Source organism: Coturnix japonica, chromosome 3 (assembly GCF_001577835.2).
Source record: "Coturnix japonica isolate 7356 chromosome 3, Coturnix japonica 2.1, whole genome shotgun sequence".
In the NCBI taxonomy this organism is placed as follows: Eukaryota; Metazoa; Chordata; class Aves; order Galliformes; family Phasianidae; genus Coturnix; species Coturnix japonica.
The window spans coordinates 24,146,532-24,170,340 of NC_029518.1; the positions used below are offsets into that span (position 1 = coordinate 24,146,532).

The 23,809-nt window shown below is 41.5% G+C and overlaps 1 protein-coding gene across 15 annotated transcripts in view; it reads left to right on the forward strand.

Moving 5' to 3' along the window:
• TTC7A (tetratricopeptide repeat domain 7A) overlaps positions 1 to 23,809 on the forward strand; it is a 229,389-nt gene that overhangs the window by 173,248 nt on the left and 32,332 nt on the right. For 14 of the 15 annotated variants that reach the window (XM_032443773.1, XM_032443774.1, XM_032443776.1 and 11 more), the window contains 4 exons: positions 2,503 to 2,619; positions 6,024 to 6,121; positions 10,817 to 10,951; positions 21,551 to 21,753. In XM_032443773.1, coding sequence (XP_032299664.1) covers positions 2,503 to 2,619; positions 6,024 to 6,121; positions 10,817 to 10,951; positions 21,551 to 21,753 — 553 coding nt within the window. The remainder of the gene's footprint in view (positions 1 to 2,502; positions 2,620 to 6,023; positions 6,122 to 10,816; positions 10,952 to 21,550; positions 21,754 to 23,809) is intronic. The other variant, XM_015857451.2, reaches the window with a different exon arrangement.

The window sequence follows — 23,809 nt, forward strand, 5'->3', positions numbered from 1 at the left end:
AAAGAAGTTGATATGTACTCACTGTAAAAGCAGCAGAATGATGGAAGAATGTAATATTCACCTTCATAATGCTTAACTGTAATGTTTAAATATGCTGTGTAGTGATTTTAATTGTGTGGAGATAACTAAAACATCTATATCCATACAGATATGAAATGAAGGAGGAACACTGCTAACATATCCCTCCTGAATAGTACTTTGACTGTTAACAGATTATTCATTCTTATATTCTTCTATTTAATTAATATTAAGAGTCTTGTCCTTTAGCACCCATGAATGTGGTGTCATCTGGGGATATGAGTATTTTCTTCGTGAGGCCCTATGGTCCTTTTCCAATACTCTTCTGCTGCAGTGGATGTCATACATTGGTTATGAAGGTCTTTCACTTTGAAAGTTAGTAGTGGTTTAAAAATATTCTGTACTGTTACTGTTTCTGTTAGATCAAAACCTCACTATTTAAGTACCTTATCTCCATTGCAGGCTGAAGCAAAATATTTTTGCTGTTTCTTGGTTAAACTAAATCAACTAAGCTTCTTGAGCCTCTGACGAACTACATTTTTGGGGGCTCAGTGCACTAGTATAACCACTTTCTGAACCTCATCCAATTTGGGTTACAGACAAGAGCTAGATGCTGGATACTATTGTAGTAAGTGTCTTGCTGATGCCGTGAACAGGAATAATCCATCTTGCAAGTACAGCTTGATTGTGCTTCCGTATATGGATGTTAAGTGTGCAGTCGAACTGTAGCAGTGGCCATGAGCAGTCTTCTCTCAAGCAATCGACATATTGTCCACCTATCACCACTATTTCCCAACTAAAACAGGTCACTTAGTACAATATCTAAACATTTCTTGCACAGTTCCAGGGATGGTGACTCCATTACCTCCCTGGGCAGCCCATTGCAGTGCCTGACCACTCTTTCGGAGAATAAATTTTTCCTTATGTTGAACTTGAACCTTCCCAGCTTAACTTGAGGCCATTCCCTCTTGTCCTATCGCTGGTGACACAGGAGAAGAGGCCAGCCTCCACCTCACCACAGCCTCCCTTCAGGTAGCTATGAAGGTCTCTCCTGAGTCTTCTCCAGGTTAAACAATCCCAGCTCCCTTGGCTGCCACCCATAAAGTTTGTGCTCCAGACCTCTCACTGGTTTTGTTGCCCTTCTCTGGGCACACTCCAGGGTGTTGATACCTTACTTGTATTGGGGGGCCCCAAACTGAACACAGTACTGGAGGTGAAGCCTCACCAGGACTGAGGGGAACAGGGAGCAATCACTTCCCTGCTACTGCTGGCACTATTTCTGATCCCAGCCAGGATGTCATTGATCTGCTTGGCCACTTAGGCACACAGCTGGCTCTTGTTTAGGCAAGCATCATCCAGTGCCCCAAGTCCATTTCTTCCATGCAGTCTTCCAGCCACTCTGCCCCAAGCCTGAAGTGTTGCCTGGGGCTGTGGCCAAAGTACAGGACCTGACACTTGGTCTTGTTGAACTTAATGATCTTAATACAAGATTGCACCTGATTTTGTCCCCTTCTGAAGTTTGGATTCCACAGGGGTCTGCAGGCTCCGCTCACAGTATTAAAGTTTTCAGCATTCAGCTGCTAGTGTTATTATTTGCATGAACACATATATTGCATCTAGTGGATGGATTGCTAGCTGTACGGAGCTAATTCAAAATACATCTCAAAGTTTCTGAAAACATTTAAAGCAAAAAGATAAATTTAGTATAGTACATAATAAATAAATTCAATGATTTGGGCACTTAAAAAAGGTAAAACATGTTTGTGAAAGATAGTGTTAAGAGCCATGCCAGCAGCAAGTGGTGAGTTGTGTAGTTACTGAATCTGTCTTTTACCCTGAGCTTGACCTAATTCTGCTGAATTCCCATGGTTTGTGCAGGTATGTATTCTCTAGGTACAGGAACAGTAGCTGTGCTTACACTGTGTAGAACAAAACCATACCAGGGCTATCGGTTGTCTTGCCTAAGGGCACAAGATGATGCCAGGTGGAGTGAAGAGGAAATATTTCCTTCCTGTGAGCCATTACATAATTGCGTATATTAGGTATATTGGGTTTTTCCCCTACATATAGTCTGGTATTTATTATGTAAGCCATTGTCATAGGAGCATGACAGACTGAAAAAGCATTCAGGTTTCTGTGTTCTGCCAGTTCCTTTTTATTTTGTTTTTAATGCTATCCACAATAAAATGATATTCAATGTATGCTTCACCTTGTTAGTATTGTAACATATTGCTTTTAACACTGTCCTGCCAACTTCGTGACACAGATCTGACTGCAGGTGAGAAAAATTGGTAATCCTCTCATCTCCTTGTCGGGAATCAAAGTTGAGCCAAATGAAATGTTTTGTGTTCCAGTGTTTTCTTTTAGTGCTGGACATACAAAGAAAGCGAAATTGCTGCCTGCCAGGATCTTAATAGAGTGGAACTGATTCTTAACATTTATGAGATGCCAATAAAACAGAAGTTGTTCTTTTTCATCTTGCAGCTTACTCTTCACCAAAGTAAAACTGGAATGGATGCATAAAGGACCTGAGGAGGCTCTGGTGACATGCAAACATATGTTGCAGATGTGGCAGATGGCTTATAGTGTTTTACAGCACAGGTAGGCTTTCTCCGCTGTCCAACAGGTTCAGATTTCACAATGGGAATGTAGTTATCTTCTCTAATTGTCCAGATACTTATATTACTGTGCAAAAAGGGTAACAAATAATACCATTAAAACAAGAAACAGAAGTAGATTTTTAGCCATGATTTAGGAAAAGAAAAAAACAACAAAAAAACAAACAAAAAAAAAAACCACAAAAAAGCATTTGAACAGTGCTGAAAAGGGTCATAGGTATGTTCTCTTTCTGTCATCTGCTTCCCCTCCAGGAAAGATAATAGTTTAGAAAGTGTGAAGGTTAACAGCTTGGATTTTCTTCCTTCCCTCTTCCCCTGGTTACTGTCATAGTCATGGTACCAGTGTACAGCCCTTCCCCCCTTGGAAGTGTTATCCCAACACTATACTTACCTCTCACCTGTAATGTTTGCAGAGGTTGTGTTTGATGGAAAATACAACATGCTTGACAGCAACAGTCTTGGCAGCCAGTCCATGAAAAAGTTTTATTGTCCCCCTGCTTGTGAGTAAATTTGCACAGGCTTTATAAACACCAGAATGGTGGTACAGAATGATGCATGTCTAGGTACAAGTTGTCCTTAAGGGATTCTTAGTAATTCCGTGTTGGTTTAGCTAATGAGCAGCAGACCACACACTAAAGATATCTAAACAGCACTAAAAGTAGTCTCTTACAGGCTGGAATCATTGATTTCCATAGGCTGTAGTGTCTTTAGCTGATGATTCAATCTTGTATTTCTCACATGAATAATCTTCACACTCATGAGTCCTCCCTGTGTAGGTGAACAAATCCACGCTGAACAGATAGAACTGGATGTGACTTACTGTTGTGAAGTGGGGGTGCAGCCTTGAGACTGAAGGGACTGAGCTGGAGAACAGACAAATACTTGAAGCATTTGGATTGCATTTGGATCTCAAGCTGTGCTTTGGCTGTTACGTTTAAAAAACCAAGATGTGACAGCTTTAGGGGCTTTTGATAAGCTTTAGCCATAGAAGCTTAGACAAAACAAATTGCTCTGCTTTTGCTTTTAGGACCTCTAATGTGTATTTCATTGCTATTCCCAGTGGTATTTTTTGCCTTTCTCAAAAAAAAAAAAAAAAAAAAAAAAAAAAGCTTCAGAAAGCATTTTGTTTTAGGAAATAGTGCTTGAAAAGTAGCAGAAATTAACTTGGTGCCTGCAGTTTTTGACTGGATTTAGTGCTGCAGGAAGTACCTTTTTAATGCAAATTGCAGCACTATCAACTAACAAATATTTAAAATATTCTGGGTTGGGCTTTCAAAGGAACTGAAGGGGAATTCTTATCAGTGGGATTGGAGGCAGACATTTTTTAGGGCCTCTTGGAAAAGAAAAGCCTGTTTTTATATGAGGTTGAGAGCTGTTACACTCAAAACTCTTTCCTAGTTCAATCAGCAGCTAATCGCCCACACAGTTAAATTGCACGTTAGTTACATTTGGTTGTATTGTCTGGCCCTGGTTTCTCAGTTGCACAATCTTACTATAACTTTGTTAGACTACAGAGTCTTTTAGGGCCCAGTACTTGCTCCCCTGGCAGGTATTTATGTGCCATGCTAAGTGCCCTTCATCTTCTTCCTGATAAACCGAACTAGTGGTTCCCCTGCAGTCTTTCAGTCAAGCATTTCCTTCACTAATTTTTGTGACCATTTTATCCACTGCCCCAACTACCTTTATAAAACATGGGTGCTTCCAGTGCCATCTGGGGAAGGCAAATCGTCTGGCTACTGTGCCTTCTTTGGTACTTGGGAAGGCTCTCTTGCTTGAAGGCCTGGCACTGCAGCTTTCAAAAATATTGTTCACTTGCAGCACTTCAGCTGCAAGCTGAAGAAGAAGCTGGAAGCTGTTCTTTTGCCAAATGCAGTCCTCTTGCCACTGAATGTTAGCTGAGGTTGCATTGTCGAGACTTCTCTAAAGGCTTCTCTCCTATTGTCAGATTTCTTGCCTGTTTTTTCTATAGTAATCTAATGCCTAAACCAGTGTTCGGCCATGTGCCTAAACGCTGACCTCATGGTGACTGCTACAGCAAAGCATCGTGCTAGTAATATTATAAAGCAAAGCTGGCAGGTTTGCATGTACCTCTGCTGTTCCACCATCATGGTAGAGCCAAGGCAGTGACACTTGTGTCAGTGATGGCTGAGCAAGGCAGAGGTGCTGGACTAAGTATTGAATTTTCCCCTCTATCTTTCACCACATAATAATTTCAAAAGGGATATCAGTGTGGAAACCAGTATGTAAAACAGGCCTAGTCAAGGCCAGATTTAGATGAGCAGTCAGTGGCCAAGATTTCATGGTCCACTAACAAAAACTGTAATGTTTGATCCCTAAGCACTAGTAAGAGGGTAATTAGCTATTATAAATATGATTACTAGTATGACAAATGACAGTAAGTGGCTTTCAGTCCTGGACTGCTCATTGGCAAGGGCAAGACTTGGTTTATCTTTTGCTATTTAAAACCAAATCCCAGTCCCAAGGTAATTCTTCTGCTGGATTAATACAAGTTCAAGGGAATCGTATGCAGTCTGTACCTTAGGACTAATTAAAGTGGAAGATTGGGCATCCACAGCAATCATGATTCTGTGACAGCTCCTTTCCTGGAAGGAATATTATCCAAAAGCTGAGCTGCAGGCTTGGAAGTGTGCAAGAAAAAATAGCCAGGGCAGTCACTTTTCCTTTTGATGTTTTGTCTGTTGATGGTGAGAGGAGATATCATCACCATCCATCTGATCCTAGAGGGTGGCAGTCCTTTGGTGACAGGAAGGCTCAGGAGATCAACACTAAGTGATTATCATTAGATACAGGGTTATTATTATTTTGGAGTTCTCCTTTTGAAGATCTGCCTTGTAAGGACAGAAGTCTAGAAAGAGAAGGAGACCAAATAGTCTTCCCTTCATAAAGTGGTACTGTGTGGTAGCTTTTATCTTCCCTCTCTATTGAAACAGAACAAAAGTGGGAAGAGATAATCTTGAAATAAAGGAATTTGGAAGGTGGTTGGTCTGTTTCAAAAGGACTAACGCAGCACACTCACAAATCCCATCTTTCTAGAGAAAAAGCCAGGGGGCAGTGGTTCTCCTGAATGGGGGGCATTGGTAGTTGGCCTCCTGGTCTGGCTTTTTAGTTGGCAACATGTTGCTCATCCAGTTGTTGGCAAAGATTGCAGCAGTCAAATAAACTGATAGCAGCTCACAGACTGGAGCCCTTGCTGGGCACAGTTTCTCAGTGCCCAAATTTCTGCTCAGTTGATGGGTAGGTGGTGTTAGGACAACACGTTCAAGAAACACCTGAAGTTTTCAGTTCCAGAACACAGTTAGGTGAGATTATTGCCTGCTTTGTCTCCCTACTGAAAGGTGGCCAGATAACAGTTTTCTTTCTTTGCAGTGGCTCTGAGAAAGGAAGTAGTGTGGCCGAAACACCAGTGATCAAAAAGCATAATGGACTTCATCTCACGCTCCCGGATGCTCATGATAATGATTCTGGTGAGAAAATGATTTGTTCTTTCTCGTCTTAAATACATTAACTTTCTACTCATGTGCATGTAGAGAAACACTTGGGGAAAAAAAGAGAGAGAGAAAAAAAAAAGCTTACTTTTAAAAACATTGTATTTTAAATAAGTCTCATGATTTCAGGCTAGGGAATTAGTGATTGTCTGAGAACTGGTAAAACAGGGAGATTGTGGAGTCTCCTTCTATGGAGATATTCAAGACCCATCTGGACACCTATCCATGCAACCTGTTGCGAGGCATCTGCTTTAGTAGGGAAGTTAGACTCAGTGAGGTCTCTTCCATTCCCTGCCATTCTGTGATTCTGTGTGTTTAACCCCCATTTATACTCATCAGTGGTTAAGAAGCATTACAAGGTTAGGTCTTGAGCATGCAAACACTCAAGCATCAAAATGTTATTCAGTGTGTCTGCTCCTACTTTTGTTCACAATGTTGAGCCCTGAGGGTTTGTATTTATGACATTGTAATCTTCCTGGTTCTATACACATATATTTATGTAAATCTTAATCTGTTTATTCCCTTTCCCTTGTAATATCCTTTGCCGCGACATGTTTCTATATTTTGTGTAAGACTGTTTTCTTATTGTATGTGTGAGTCAGTATTTTGTAGTTCTTTAGATTGCTGAAGGAGAAAAGACCAAATTCAACACAGATGGATGAAGAGAGTTTATCTAATGAATAAGGAATGAATAAGTGCTGCTTGGCATATTAGAAGTGATGGAAAAGGGAGCAAATGCGAATGTTTCCTGGTGGTTGGTACAAAATCATTTGAGACAGTAATCACTTGAAGGTCACTGTGGAGATTTTCAGAAGTATCCCTTATGATCCCTGATGCTGGGCAGCCAAATCAGCCTTCGTTCCCTGGGTTATCTCCTCCACAGTACTGTTCTGGAGGCAGCTGGGCACATGCCCCATTTGGGGGCCCTCTTGGAGGAAGCAGGAGGTGAGACAGCAGAGCGCTGCTCCAGCCGCTCTCCCCTTGTGCCTCCCAGTGCTGCAGCAGGAGGGAGGGAGGAGGCCTGGTGCTGGCGTCAGCCTGCAGCAGGCTCCAGTTTCCAGCATGCAGCCTCCAGGGAGCGTGCAGCAGCATCGCCGCAATGCACAGTGCTCTGTGATCCCACCCTGACTGAAGGGAGATTAGTGCAGCTGGGTCTGACACTGGCTTTCCCCCCCTCGGTTAGGCCACAGTGAGATTATTTGCTGTGCTAGAATTTTAGGTTTCCTGCCAGGAAGATTAATTCCTCTTTATTTTCTTCATCTCCTCCTAACTGAAGCAGCATTCCTAAGTAAATTCACTGGTATCAGTCAGCTGTCTTGCTATTTCATTCTTTCTGTGATTTAGTCTTATCTAATAATGTTCTTGCCTCAAGTGATTTAGGCAGGGGAATTCTGTGTTTCTTATAAGCCCAGTAAATCTATGGAGGTGCATTTCTATTCTCATAGCAGTTTTTTTTATAAGTGTAAAATATTAAACTTAGTCCTTGGTTTTATAACAGCGCTGTAGCAAAATTATTTAGGTATGTTTTCATATGGTTTCTATGTGGAGCACATCATGACAAAGTATTTTTTTAATCATTTCTTTCAAGAAACGTGTAGAGGGCTTTGTTGTAAAATGCGAGGTTTATATTCTGTCTGGTGGAGCTGTTAAAAAGAGAATGAAAGTGCACTAAAATAACAAATTGAGGTGCTGTCTTCTTATGCCAACATTTGCATGTATTTTCAGGCTTGACATTAAAGTTCCGTGAGACAGGTTTTATGGTTTTTTTTTAGCCTATAAAGTTCTACACTCCTTTAGGAAGAGGCATTTTGTGTGAGAGCTGTCACTGCTTCTGGCTCTGGCAGCTTTCCTTGCTGCCCTCAGCCCACCCCAGGGTCTCTGGTGCATGCATCTGTGGGTCAGGTCTGTGGCTAGATGCCCTTTGTCTATAAAGGCCAAAGCAGAAAAGTCCTGCCCTTAAAGGGTTTATTGGAGCCTTCTTGTGAGGGACTGTGCAGAGGCAGGGAGGAATAGCAGTAGCAAATGTGTGGGTTTGGGCTGGGACGGAGCCTTTCCTTTTACATGTGTGCTGAGAGCAAGGAACGTATCTGTCAGAGACTGAGCAGGGCTGGGGACAGATCAGCTGACCACTGCCTGGTGGGGCTTGCTTCCTTGTTTAGGCTGGAATGGAAATGAAAATAAACCTCAAAGGACTGCAACACAAAAAGGAAGCCCAAGTTACTTAGCAATTTACAGCAGAGGCTCTTTGCATATAACTGCCAAAGACAGTAAATTGCTAAGTAACTCAAGTTCCCTTTTTAAGACCTTGCAGGCTGAAGCACACACAGCAGTGGACAAAGATCAGTGTCACATTGTGGGCTTTCTGCCTCCAGCAGCTACCTGCCTGGCTGGCAAGGAGAAGAGCAGCTGGCCTGTGCTTCTTCAAGTTCCTCATAGTGATGTTCTTTAAAGCCTTCTTTGTGAGGGAAGGATGCTTCATTAGACCTGAAATGGCTGTTCAGCCCTGCAGCAACACATGAACCTGTCCAAAATGCAGAGAGTTCCCTCACAGTGACATCATCCCCGTGCACTGACTTGCAAGGAAAAGAGGATTTCCCCAAACGGATGTGAATAGGCACAGCCCATCTGCCCACTCACTGCAGTCAGAACAGCATTACAGCGTTAGGTATAGGTGCTGCACAGCTCCAGAAAGCCTCTCTGAAAGAGGACAGCCTTGGCAGAGGAATGTAATGCTGAATGTTGCTTTTAAAGCACACCACCGTGATCAGGAGTGCTAATACAAAAATCTGCTTATGCTGACTACCAAGTCCACAAAGCCCATGCAGCACGTTTGAGTTTGACCATGTGAGTCTGCCCTGACTTTGAAGTACTCCTAAACAGCATCAATAATTGTTCACATGGCAATTTTCATGTTGCTTCTCTGCTGTACAGAAGCTGCCTGTGCTCTGGGAGGCTGGAGATAAGTGCCTGTTTTCTCTGCATTAAACAGCCTCATTCTGCCTGGGAGTTTCTGGGAGCCCTTTTGCAGTGAAATTTCTCCTAAACGGAGGGAGAGAGATGAGCAGGAGTGGGCAGGGCAAAGGGAGGAATTCCATACAGTGACACAGGCAGAAGATTGATCTGTTAAATAAACCGTTACATGTAATAAATTCTCCATACAGTATGGAATGGCTTTTACTGTACCATTGAAGCCATAATTACTGCATTACTGCACTGTCATCTCTTGGAACATTAGGTCAGGAATGTCTTTGAAAATGCGCAGGAATGTTAAAAATGCATTTAGGAGGAGCACATCTGCATTTTGCAAGGGAGCTGTGGGAGGTGCCTGTGCTGAGCACTGGTGTGCTGTTTTGAAGTTCTGCTGCTGGAAATGAGTGGCGTTAGTTAGCAGTGAGATAACAGGACAAGCATTTCCCATGGCAGTTTCAGGCTCTGGGTTGCAGTTGTGGCCTCTCCCTGGAGAGAACGCTCTCAGAGGCTTCGGCTTATATAAAATCTGTGGGCAGTGTTCTGCTCAGGCTTCACAGCCTTTGCAGAGGAACATGAGGTGCACAGAGGCCTGCTGACACCATGGCCTCCACAGGTGATGCTCAGCTGTCAAGATGTGCTTTAGGTTCAGCCCTTACCAGCTGGAAAACCATGCCAGTCCTCTTAAAAAGACTGCTTAATATATATATATACCATGAAAGGCTTTTGCCCATCTCTCCCTTCCCATGCTCAGAACTATCCCGGCTTTTCTGAATACCTGCTACTGTGCTCTTTGGAGGGCTACTGTGAGAGAAATGGGATTGTAGCTCCAGGATCTTGTCATCTACAAGATCAGCCTAAGTGCTTCAGTCACAACAGCTCTCTAGAGAAAGAGCTTATCAACCTTAAAATCACATTAAACCTGTATATACTAAAATATTTAGTTCTCAAAGCTTTAGAAAGCCATCTCTGAAGCCTCAGTTCATAGTTCCATGCTTTGTGACTGTCCTCTTGTTAGTCCTTCAAAAGGACTGCACACCGTACTTGAGAACATGGTCTCTGTCTGTACCTTCTTTCTGGAATCACCTTTTGATGTGATGTTTTGTTCCCCGAGCTGTGGGTACTGAATCCTTTATTCTTACGTAAATGTTACAGCACATACTAAAGGTTAATATAGTCGAAGCACTGCACTCTCTGCTCCCCAAGGTTAAATGAAAAACCACGCTGTCTCTAAACCAATAGGACAATATTGATGTCACTTGAAATCTGTGTTCTTTGAATGCTGCTGACCTACTCTGTAATTCTGTACTAGCATTTTGCATTAGTGAGCCACGTTTTGCAGTTGTATAGCGACAGCGTGCTTACAAAACAGGTTGCTAATAAATATTCTTAGGAAATAACTTGGTGATAGAATTCGACTTTCCAAATGAGCAAAATACAGTTGCTTCCTCAATGAAAGCTGATAAACAGACTTTCATAAAATTACTGTCTCTTGATTCACTTGCTTGGGGTGCAGCCCGTGGGTAATACAGTCTTTTTTCAATAAAAATAACCTTTTATAGGGCATATATCTCCAGTTCAGAATTCGATGTAACTCTTACTACACTAAACTGATGCTTTGGAGAAGACAATCAGATCTGCCCAGCTAATAAGCCAAATATCCCAAAGTATAAAATGCACTGCTGTTCTTGTATGTTTGGTCCATAGGATCACAGCGAGCCTCTTCCCTTGCTGCATCAAGAATGGAACAAGCCATATCTGAAATAACAATGCGGAGCAGCACAATGAAGCAAGGACCTATGCAGCTGTGGACAACTCTTGAACAGATCTGGCTACAAGCTGGTAAGTTTTGGTATTTATGGACAACCTGGAATTCCTTTGCTTTTCAGTGGTGAATAAGATGATGTGTATTAAAGGAATAGTTGAAATCAGGGCTGTTTCAACACCTTAAACCAACAGTAAATCTGCCCATCTATCTCACTTGGTTTTTGAAATACTGCTTGGTTAAATGTGAACAAACAAAATGTTGGAATAATGTGATTTTTCAGCTCACCTCTGTTTTTCCATCACATGGAAAACTTCAACTAAAATATGTTTCTAAATGAGGAGAGGAAGCAGTTCTTCATTAAGAAATGTCATTTAATAGTAGCAATTAGTTTCATTTTGCTGAAAATGATTGGGCAAACAACCCATTAAATAATATTTAGGCTGACAGCATTGCAGTTTTTCCTGAGTTTTAAGTGAAAATTATTAAAGAAGAAAAAGTCCTCCACTCATTCTCAGCTGCTTGAATCTCCCAAGGACTTGAAAGATATGCACATAACTTTGAAACAGACATACTGTAGCAAAGCTTGGATAGGGAAAGGAGAATATTGAGAAGGAACTGTATCCTGTGGTGACATCCAAAGTCATGAAGGGGTTTTATACAGGGCCCTTGGTGAGGAGGAGAGTTGCATGGCACTTCTACCATTTGCACTTCAGGACTGGTAAAAGGAATTCTGACCCTGCAGTTTTGCTTTTAAAAAACACAGTTTTTCTTCTGCAACTGGGCCCCAGCATTGTGTGCCTGAAATAACATTTGAGTGCTGTGATTACTTCTTACATGTCTCTTCTACCACTCGCAACAAGAGAAAAGCAGAGCACACCAGAACATTGCTGATAATTTACCATTATGTATGCAGGCGAACTTGTCAAATTCTCATTTACCTTATCTGCAATGGACAATTCTCACATAAAAACCTGGTAGTCTCACGCTACTTCTCAGCAAATACGTTTATAGCTGTTTGTATGGGGCCATTTTCTACCAATTAGACCTGAGTTCTGGTATAAAATATGTGACATTCTGTTTGTTACAATTTGACTAACTATTAAGAAAAAAAGAACTTACCTAAAAAAAGGATAATTACATCATCCTTTTAAGTTAATCACATGTTCGTTTGTTTGCTTTGGATTTCACTGTTGTACTGTGGTCCTCAAAATCGCTAGCAGGGTTTTCTTTTATTCCATTTATGCTTCTGATTTAAGGCTGAAGAGGAGGCTGGTGGGGTTGGAAAAACAAAAGAGTTTATTGTGACGAGAAGTCAGGTGTCTGTTGTCCATCATCATCCTGCAGATAGCTGGAGGCACAATTATTATTTCTGCTGCTGTGTGAAAAGACAAAAGTAATAAAGACCTAGTGCTTGCTGTGACCTTGCTGTGAATTGCTACAATCACTTCTCAGTGTGCCTTCCTTAGAGATGTTAATTCTCTTGGACAGAAATTATAAGCTGTGGCTTTCCTGTCCTATTGGTTTATTTTAAACTTTGTTTTTCTTGTTTAATTTAACTGGACTTGAAGTAGGATCGATGTTCTGACAGTATATATTGTGACTGTTTGTGATTTCATTACTAAGGCCAGTTATTGTTATGGATGCAGCTTAGTGGTCTTGGTGGGTTTAGTAACTTGAATAGCCCAAAAAAGTATCACTGGCCCTCTGTGTCAAAATCTCTCCCATCAGAAAGGAGGGGAAGACAGGAATAGTTACAAGGTAAAAACTTCCAAAATAGAAATATTTTGTAAACAACAGCTAAGGTCATCACATGCTCTTGTGCTGCAGCTCACCACAAAATTAACAGCTGTGGAAAGCAACAAGCAATTAGCATAACCTTCTGATGCCTGCATCTGGAGTCACTTCATATTTATGAAAGAGCCACATCAGTGTGCTTAGATTTCTATCACGTTTAGCTGGGATTTGTCCTTTTTCAGTCAATGACTCATCTTATGACTCCAGGCAAGTTGCCTAGCTTTTTTATACCTCAGTTTCCTATCTGTAAATGGAGGGAAATGTTTGTTTGCCTTTGGGAAAAGACTTGCATGTTGCTGTTTTTACTATTATTAACACTTTAACCTTTCTAGTGTTAATCATAAATCTCTAGATAAAATCATTACCCTCATACTATAGTAAATTAATAACAAAGCATCTATCTTTCTCAGACACAAGGAGGATGCAGCTGGTCATGTCTGTGTGCGGGTGTGGTATGGATGCAGAGCACTAGGCTGTGAACCTGTCGGTCTGGGTTCCATCAGAGCCATTCCCGGTCCCATATCCCAGGGCATGAAAGCTGATGGATCCAGGCAGAGTTCTCTGGGCCTCCAATGGAGAGAGGTGCGCTAAGCAAACTATCCCACAGCTATGTGAGGCTGTTTTTGCAGCCCTCAGCAGCCAGACCCCACTAAGGAGCTAGTGCACAGCTTATCAGGCATATCACTAGTGTGTGGTAGTCATCAGATGGTGCCAGTATAGGTGAATGGTTGCAGCATCACCAACTGCCCGTAGTTGGCGTAGGAGTTCAGGGCTAGCCTGCCTTTTGCACAAGCATCCTCAGCCTCTTGGAGCAGGAGAGCTTTTATTGGGCTCCTGATGCTTCTCTTAGCACATTCCATTAATTAGTGCACAAGAACAGTTAACAGCTTCTGAAGGCAAGGCTGTCAGTGCTGCCCAAATAATGACTCTTTTTTGTGCTGTGCTAAAAATACTTGTGTATAAAAGGGCATAGACTTGTGGTTTTCATCAGCAGTTTTTATGAGCTTATGAACAGCCACGCAGAAAATAATAAAGCAGCAACTTTGGAAGTGCAACCACAAGGTCTGCATGTGCTGCACCATTGTGGTCACGGCTTTTTGTTTTTCCCTGCAGCAGTCCTTCATGAACTTCATCTTGGCCATTTGGCAAGCTAACTTCTTGTAGCTCCTGGTAAGCAACCAGATTGATGCATCTGTGGTCTCTAAAACAAGTCCTCTTCTTTTTCACACATCCACATAAAACTAAATTGTCACTGTTTATCCTTATGTCTACCCATCTCTTGTAGGACCAGTGGGGAGCGCAATGATCTCATCTGCATCAGGGAACTTAACATGTTTCTTTAGAGGGCTTCCAAACTTTCCTGTCCCCTGCAGGCAGTCACAGTTGTCTTTGGAAGAGTAAGGGGTCTGTTGTCTTCAGAGATCACAGTGGTGGTCTTGGAGGGGCATGCTTTGGGAAATACTACTAGGCATGCTGTTCTCAAGTGTTCTGCAGCAAGGACTGTGATTAATAAGCTTGTCCGGTCCCTTTTAAAAATAACCCCCTCCTGCAGCTTCTTGAAATGTAATGGCTTTTTAAAAGGGGAGAGTCATCTCATTAGGTTTTACATTAACAAGCCTAAACATTATTCTTGGCCTACGTCTGAAAGCAGCCCTGTGTCAGGACCCTGCTTCAAAGAATTACTTAGAGAGGGAGCTCCCAGCAGTTCACAGTTCTGCTGTGGTGCGGCTCCAGGTGAGATGATCTTTATGTGATCCACACGCCCGTTTTTTTCTCTTTTTTCCACTTTTCATGACTGATAGGTTAAATCAGCCTTGAGAAAACTTCCTCGGTGTTGGTAAGGCTCATTAACTCTTATCACTTCTTGGAGCAGAATGAGCTGCAAAGAGAATCCTAGAGATTACTGGTAATAGTAGTACCAAGTTGAACGTCTGAACTAGTAGCTGCTTCTGTCCCTCTTTTCCTTTACGGAAATATGCCGGTACTCCTCCTTTCTGTTTAGAAAATACATTCATGCTGTTTGGCAAAGGAAAATATGTTTGGAATGGTTCAGATTTATGACCAAAACTTTTGTTCCGTGTTTTTACAAGTTTGCTTTTGACCTGGAGAGCAAAGTGAGCTAGTTCTGAAAGTAAATAGTTTTAGTAGCTTTAAACTCCTCTGGTAATGAGTGATTTCTTGCCTGAAGTATGCGTGAGTGTATTTCCAGGCAGTAATAACAGTATACTCTATTTATGTGGAGTATTTTAGAGTGCTGCAAGCCAGTTTAATAAGAGTTCAAATACTCCAGCTCCTGTTGCTATATTATTTTAAGCTTTACTTTTAACTACAATGTCCACTTTGTTTGTCTTTGCCAGTACTTCATATCTGACAATTGAGCTTCTTGACTGGCCCAGTACTTTACCAAATATGGCCACTCACAGCAAAGTAGGTCTGGTAATTTGATCTTAGATTGGCTAAATGCCTGCTAAACACAGTCTGGAAACCTCACCAGGTAGACCTAGAGCTTGTTTCAAGGAGCATTTAAAGAAAAATCACCCTGATAACTGTTCTATGTAGTCGCAGTGGGCTGGAGACGGCTACCTGCTGCCTCACTGACATGCTAGAAGTTTAGAAGAAAGATTCTAATGAACACGCCGCAAACAAGAAATGTGAAGAGAGCCAGTGTAGCAGGGAACAGTGAGCTAATGGAAAAACATCTGTTCCCCTGAGTTATGTACAGCAGGAATATTTTTTTTTCCTTTCACAAAACGCTTGTGATTTATTTATTTTATTCAGCATGGGCCAGTTCTTGGGAAAGAAAGCTGTGTTAGAGGAGGTGAGCCTTGTTCCACGAGAAAATGTCGTAGGAGCCAGTGGGCTGGAATCTGCAGCCCCAACTGGCCCACATCCACAGCCACACGTGAGCAGGGGCAGCACAGGGACAGCAAAGGGAGCAGTTCACCAGCACAGCTTAGGTTTGCACAGCTTGCACATGTGTAATTAAATGTTCTCCCTCCCTAAGCTTTTAGCAATCCTAATCCCCCCTCAAATGATAAGCTCAGATATTAAAGGTGTTTATTAGGTTTGGGGAACATCTTTATTGATGTTGCAGAATAGCTGAGGTCAGATACCCTCCTGCAATGCAGCAGTAGTTGTTGATGCAATTCCATTATTTTACTTTTTCTTGGGTTTTTGTTTTTAGTGTTTTGTTTGTTTGTTTTGTTTTTTAAAGTTCATTGAAATTTTAGAGCTCTCCGTTTACTGCTCAGATTCTTGAGCTCCATAAGCACTGCTGATTTTTTGGCTCTTTACAGTGATACAGGGCAGTGTGAGAAGTTGGAGGCTGGTGAGGTGCAGCATGAGGAAATGTTTTACTGTGAAGCTGTTACTGAGAGAAGTAAAGGTGTACTGCAAAGGTGACTGACCTACAATATTTACTTACTAGGAGGGATTAGGGAGGTAGAAATGGTGAAATGAACTGGTTTGGTCCCCTTTGAAATATTACTGATGCAGTTAATAAGCCAGCAGGGTTCTACTAAGGGTTTTGGTTTAGCAAGCTCTGACCTGATCTCTTAGTGCAGGCTAAAGATGGCCAAATTGCCCACTTCTCTTCAACTCAGTGTCTTCAGGGAGATAGTAGGTCTTCATACACGTTCTGCAGGTTGGCTTTGTTTATTTTTTATCAACAATATTAATTAAAGAAGAAGTCAAAAGCATTCTTGGCTGCTTCTTATCCATACTGGGCATTTTGGATTGCTTCCCCTGTTCCTGAGGCTTCTGGATATTTCTCATTGCTGGAGCAGGATGTGAAGCTTTGCAGACTTGATAATCCATTGGCATGGGTGGTTTTCAAAGCATACGTGGCATTTCTTGAAGTCTGGGCCATGCATATACTCACGTATGTGAACAATCACTTGTTAGGGAAGCAGACAGCAGCTCCTTGTTAAGCATTTTCTGGATCCTTTGCCAGTGGATGGAGAGGAACCTACTGTACTGCCAGCAGCCCCCACAGAATGGCAGAGGGTACCAAATACAAGCAGTTCTCAGCTGCTCAGCACTTTTTGGGCTAGTGACAGAATATGCTCTGTCCTGAAGAAAGCAGCAGGACAGTTATCCATATGAGAGACAGAAGATGGGAATTTATGCTTAACTAGGTTGGAATATGGAGATTTAGAAGTATTTCCTTTGACTATAGTCTGTAATCAGTGTTATAAAAGGGGGTACAGAAAAAGAAAAAAAAGAAAGAAAAGAAAATAAGCCCATTCACAGTATTTTGCCACCCTTCTCAATAGTGGCTTTACTGCCTGAAACATTTTCTGTTTGCTCCCAACATTTTGAGTTTGCTCCCCCAACTCTCCCAGGTGAGTAAGAATAGTTTTGTCACCAGTGAGCACCACCCCCACTTCATGTAGAGGAACCAGGTGTCTTGTGGCAAGGTTTGTTGTATTTCAAATGATATTTTGACTGCACCATTTAGCATAGAGAGTGGCTTGTGATGGTTCTGTGTCTTTTCCAGTAATGCTTGCTCTAATGCTGCATCTGTAATTAAAGAAGCCCATTTGCCATTTCAGCCCCTGGGAGATCTGCAGCTTGGAAATTTAAAGCAGGTCCCTGGGCTCCAGTTAACTATCAGCTTGCTTGCAAGGATGACTTTGAAGAATGTACATCTCTTGCCTCATTCAGAAGAGCTGGTGGTTGAGCTCAGGTGGATGGGAACACGTGGCAGGTTATGTTCTCCTTGTTTCTGTATTGAATGCTTCATCAAATGAAGTGATTACAGTTAAGATACTGCGTGAATCTTCAATCTGATCTGCCTGCAAATTGCTGCATGCACGGTTGTGTCATAATAATAGACGATGACTAAACGTCATCTGACAGCAAGAAAAGACAGAGGGAGAACCCTTTGTCATGGTAATAGCTCTGCATTCACTGATGAAAGAGCTGTCTCAGAGGAGTGGGTCTTTCCAGCTGGCTGTGGGCTGCTGCAATAACAAGTATTAATAGATCCTGCAAGCAGATGGATTCTGTGGAACAAAAAACACCTCTCTACACATCCTTGCAGGCTGTCTCACCTTCTTTGGGTGTGATGGGCTGCTCCCCACTGTGCCATCCTGCTGGTCATCTGGCTGCGTGGTGTTGGCCATGTCACACAGTAGTATTTTTGGGGTAGGTGAGAGCGGATCTGGCTGACACAGAACAGTGATGTGGAACAGTCTGCTCGTGGGAGTAAGTGCTGCATCTTGGATAACACTGAACGTGATTCACGAGGAATGAGATTTTAACTCTTGGGTGTTTCACACTGCAGAAACATGTTTCAAATCTATTTTATTTTGTTAGCTAGAATTACAGTTGTTGCTGCTTCTGTGGTGACAAGTACAATCACTCTTGACACTGCATTGAAATGCTTAGGAAATAGGGAATAAGTCAGTGTTCAAGGTGATGGCAGACAACTCCATTCTTCAGACTGGCGCTGTGATACAGACATATCTAGATTATACTGCCTTGCTGCTCAGATGGACTCCTCAACAGAGCTCTGGCAAGTAATTTATCTTGGAGACAAAAAGAGGAGCCTGACTGCAGGAGGCCCAGCTTTGCCAGTCTCCTGCAAGTGCTCTTGGTCTGTGTATCTGTTACCTGTCCTTGGAGACTTACAGCAAAAATGCTCAAATACTCTCCGACAGTCAGCTGTGCTTAGCTTCTATCATTGCCCCTGACAGAGGAAGTAGTGCATCCAGGATGGTCGTTTTATTGCTTTGTAGCACTGGGAGTAATATTATAAGTAATATAATATATATAAGACAATATGCAAGACCTATGTAAGTATTATAAGTAATACAAGTAAGTGTTTAGTAGTATTTAGTTCAGAATGGTTTGGAAACTTCTATCAAGATGATGTTAAGTAAGAGATAAGAAGAAAGCCTGTATGGATAGCCTTTGAATTCAAAGCTGCAAAGACTGGCAGCACTGAGAACAATGTAATCCAGCAGCTTGAGGTTGATAAACAGCTTCCGTGAAGCAGTGAACCTTTCATGGGGAATCCCAGATCCTATATACCTGTTTTACCCTGAGGAAATGCTGTCAGCTTTGGAGTGGCATCAAATACTCTGTCTCTTAGACAGAACTGCCTTGTGAATGCTGCTTGTTTGGTCAGGTTTTTATGTACAACATGATTAGGTGATACAGGAAGATATCCTGAATAACCAAACAGTCTGGGAGCTGCTAACCCAGGCAAGGCAAAGGCAGGCATTTCAGTACTTCCAGTACTGTTAAGGAAGTTGGATTCATTCAATCCTTGCTTTTTGGCTTTGATTTCTGCCTCTGTTCTTATCCCGTGTTGCGTAAGCATATCTTGTTCATCTGTAAATGAAATGAGTATGCAATAGAAGTTAAAAAAAAATGAGTTTACAGAAAGCACATTTCAGTGCAGGCCTAAACGATTTCCCTTAGTGTTTATTTTTAGCTGGGTGGGTAACCCAGCATGCGGCTTGTAACCCACAAGCACCTCGCTCATTCTTTTTTGATGCAAATTAGTCCTCCCACACCATTAAATCGTTTTTTACTGACTATTGAGCCTGCGAAGAAATGGATTGAACTTTAATATGCTACATTACTGTACCATAAAATACAATTTGTAGATCTTATTCAGATTCTATGTTGCTGCACTTCCTCTAAATAATTGTTATTACCAAAGAAGATTTACAGGCACCGTTGAAAGAAAGAATAAGTGCTCCCTGTTTTCTATGCATTGAATCACAGGCTGTGCATGATTTCACATCTAAACCACCTTGCTCCTCATGCTTTTTTGAAATTAAACAAGTCACATTATACTGTTAGTAGCTAATAGAGATTTTAATACAGCAGTAGCCAGAAGTTCTGCTGCCTTCAAATAATGCCAGGATTTCACCTCTTCCTTTTCGCTTCTAGGGCTGTGCTGCAAACAAAATGTTTCTCTTCAGGCTGTGAATTGTCACTTTGCACATCTCCATCCTCATTATTACCACGTGTGCAGCATCAGCTGCTGTGCAGCTCTTGGCAGGAAAATGCTCTGTTCTTTGGGAAGCGCAAGTTAAAACGCTGTCCTCCCACAAACTATTGAATTAGCTTGTGCACATACTCAGCTTGATAACATGGATGGCCTTCCTTTGTGCTATTAGGTGCATATTAGCTGCACCCTGTTGGAGCCGAAGAAGGGGATGCACACTGAGATCTTATAATGATTAACCAGACAGAAATGTATATGAGTCACTTTTTAAGTACGTTGCTCTTACCAAGGAGCTGTTGTGCTCATGTTGACTGCCTCAGAGAAGGACATTTATCTGAAGTACAACTCTGGGAGGGCTAAGAAATTTTCCAGTCTTTTATCGATGTTGTCTCACCCTGCGCTCAGGAGGAGCACTTCGATCTGTGTGTTGGGCCATGCTGCCACCTCAGTGGACATCATGGTCAGCATGCCAGCAGCAGAGCTAGCTGTGCTCCCAGGCTCATGTCTGATGGGCCAAGGAGGGGCCTCCCCCCTTCAGGCAGGACTTGTGCCGGGATGCTCTCCTGCTTGCCTCTTGCCCAGCAAGCTCTATGTCAGTATGCCAAGTCCCCAGAGTCATCTGGCCTTCCTAGTACTCCAAAACTGGCAGTTTAAGACCTATACAAGAGACCTGATTTTTAAAGCTACTTTACCTCCTCACAGAGACTTTCTGAGAACACTCACTACCTTTAAAAGTAAGGGCATTTGAGGTTGGATCTAAATTCAGAATTGTTTATCTAACTCCGGAGCCTGAACTTGTCATTTCAAATTGAACTCCAGAGCTGTCGATACCTGCTGCAAAACCACATCAGTTAAAAAAGTAAAAGAGGCTTTGAATTTTTCCAATGGTAAGGGATAGAATGCTAACAGGTTACAGACTAAAGAGCAATGGCTGATGTGCAAAGAGAAAATAATTTTATGTAGATGCACAGATATATGCACACCTGTATGTATCTGTCTATAAAAAAACAATTTCCCTTTTCATTTATGTGTTGATGAAAATGGAGTATCATTTCTGAAGCCTTCTGCTAGAATTTAATGCGTGTAAAATCCTGAGTAGCTGTAAAATCTAACAGTGAAATGCATTGAGAAATTTGTTTAACTTGAGAAAAGATGTGATTAGCAAACAAATCAGCAGTCAAGCATCTCAGTGTGCCTTTGTAAGAAAAACGCTAGCATCATTGCTAAGAGATGAGAGAGCAAATTACTGAGCAGCCTCTTCCAAAAGCTCCTTTTTAATTTCTGTAGAATATTTGTGAGGAGGTAAGTCTGTGAATATGCAGTATAACTGGGTCTCTACAAGCATTTTGATTTTAATGCAGACTTTGAAAACTACAGAGACAGCTATTTCATGAAGTAGACAAGTAAGCAGAGGAAAAACACTTCTAAATTTTTTTTTACATATGGAAATACTCTTTTGAGTATGTTACTTAATGTCCAGGTTGGTCAGATGTATCCTATTAGTCTGACATGTTTAAACTACTCAGTAGACAGTAATGGCTTACTCTGTTCTCTTTTTCCACAGATTACTTGGAAACGCTCATGATGGCTCCAAGTGGCCACCAGCCCTGCTTCCTCAGGGCTCAGTTCAGCACATGTTTGCATCCCCTCTGAGGCAGCACACCAGTGTATCACTAAGGCCATCCTCTCTCAGTGCATAAAGAGGTCCATGAAATTCTGTGTAGAGACTTTACAGAAAATCCATTCACTGTCTCCACTTTGTGATAATAGACATTAAACAGTTGTAGTAAGCACTGTGCAGGATGGTGACCTCATGGTTTAATATGTTTAAGGAAGATGATATGCAGTTAATACAAAGAAAGGTGTCTGAATTATTTCAACTAATGCTAGGGTGTTTTTGTGTTATTTTTTTCAGCTGAACTTTTCATGGAACAACAGCATCTCAAAGAAGCAGGCTTTTGTATCCAGGAGGCAGCTAGTCTTTTCCCCACATCTCATGCTGTACTGTACATGCGTGGGAGGCTTGCAGAGATGAAAGGCAATTTGGAGGTGGCTAGGCAATTGTACGATGAGGCGCTCACAGTGAATCCAGATGGAGTTGAAATTATGCACAGCCTGGTGAGTTTGCAGGGGCTCAGCTCCATTATGGTATGTACATTCATGATTAACTGTAATAAGACAGAAGAGGGTTCATGCTTGCTCCGAATGCCATTGTCTTCCTAATCCTTAGAGCAAGTGACTGTTTAAAGAATAAGTGGGGTAGCCTGAACATCTATTTTAAGAGTAGAATGAATGTTTTTAACTAATTAGTACTTGGTCAAAAATAAATACTTCAAATGACAAATGCTGATAGATTTGGAAATTCTCTGCTTTATTGTCCTTACTACTTTTTTCTACTACCTGTTATGCATTTTACATAAGGATTGTATTGATGTTTGGAAGAAGGTTTGAACTAAGTAGCTTTAAAATACAGATATATACGGGGTTTGTAAACCTTGAGCCAGAGTCTTGTGTCTATTCACGTGAAGACAAACTATGAGTTTATGATAAAACTGTTGTCTTAAGTCAAGGCTTAACTCCAATCTTTTATTGGGGCAGTGACTCCCCATTTGATGCTCATGGAGGTTTTTTTTGTAGTATTTCTATATGGCACACTTCTTTTTCAGTTGCACTATCCTTAAAACAAAGTTACAGAGGGACTAGAGCTTTCAGGTTATTGTTGCTATCACTTTATTATTATTATTGCTATTGTTATTATTACACAAGATGCTCCATGGAGGCTTGAAACCCGCTTAATTTATGAAATCAAAGCTTTTATTTATATTTCATCAATGATGTGTCTTGTTAACTGTAGCCCTTATTGTGTCTCTCTTGGTTTTAAAAGACTTTCTTGACTAGTTTAATTTTTACAGGAATTGTATGTCCATGTGAATTCTTGATGTCTTTGCTAGCAGATCTGTATTCTCTGGTGTAAGTTTAAGCCTGATAAGGTTTGTGGACAACTCCGAAACTGAAGGGCTATCAGTGCACAGGAAGACAAACATGCAGTGAAGTGATGATCAAGAGAAGATAGTAACACCTACAGGCAAAGGAGGAGAAAGCTGTAAGAACTTCTGTTCAATGCAAAACCAGTAAAAGAACAGCTAATATATTTGTTAGGAGGTCACAAAACAGCAATGCACAGGTGATACTCATATGCTTAGTGGGACAATAGAATTTACTTGATTGTGATCCAACCTTTGCACGATCTAGAAAGACAGAATGAATGGCTTTGCTCAGTTATTGTCATGACAAGTAGCCAGTATCAGAGAAGCCACTGAACTCAGTGACAACATGGTATGAATATCTCTCATTTTTGTCTTACTTTATGAGCAAAGCCACATACTGTGTCTTCCCATTTCAGTTACTTGTAATTTTCTCAAACAGTAGTCATTTGGAATAACATTTTCTGAGATGCACATCGTCTCTGGCTCAGTTTTCTTTGGAAAATGTCACCCAGCATGGCTTAACTCTCTGAAAATGAGACTAAAGAAGACGCTTTAGAGGATTCTTTGATACCTTCTTTATTGTGCTGTGATGTCCCCACCTTTTGTGAAATGGGTGGTTTTCATAACATATTAATGTGCTTTTCTTAAGACAATCCTTCCAAGGTCATCCAAGTTGCAATCTTTAATAAACACATTTTGAATATCCTTAGTAGATCTGTATTTCTAAAACCTATGTGAATACTCATTCCCCTCAAGACACAGTAAGTTCCACCATCTCTTAGCAAAGATATGGGAGTAAAATCAAAGAGGCAAAGAAGTTAGATAGATGCTGAATTTGGGTGTAGAGACTGAATTTATGAGCAAATAGGGAAAAGGAAAGATGGAGAAAGAGAGAGAAGGATGGATAGTGAGCTGAATACAATAAGGTGATGCTGGATATGGCTGGGCAGCTGAGAAGAATGAGTCTGAGTTATGAAACCAGGCTGAGATGCACAGGTTGAAAGAGTGGGCGTATTAGAAAGGATGAATTTGAAGGGGTCAGTGTTATGAGAGATGTATGGGAATCTGAGCATGTGAGAGTACTTCTGCTCCACAGCCTTGGTCTCCAAACAATCTTCCTGTTCTCATATCAGTAAATGTCAGTGAAAATTACTTAACTGTTCCTCATCTCTGTTAGCTTGGTAATG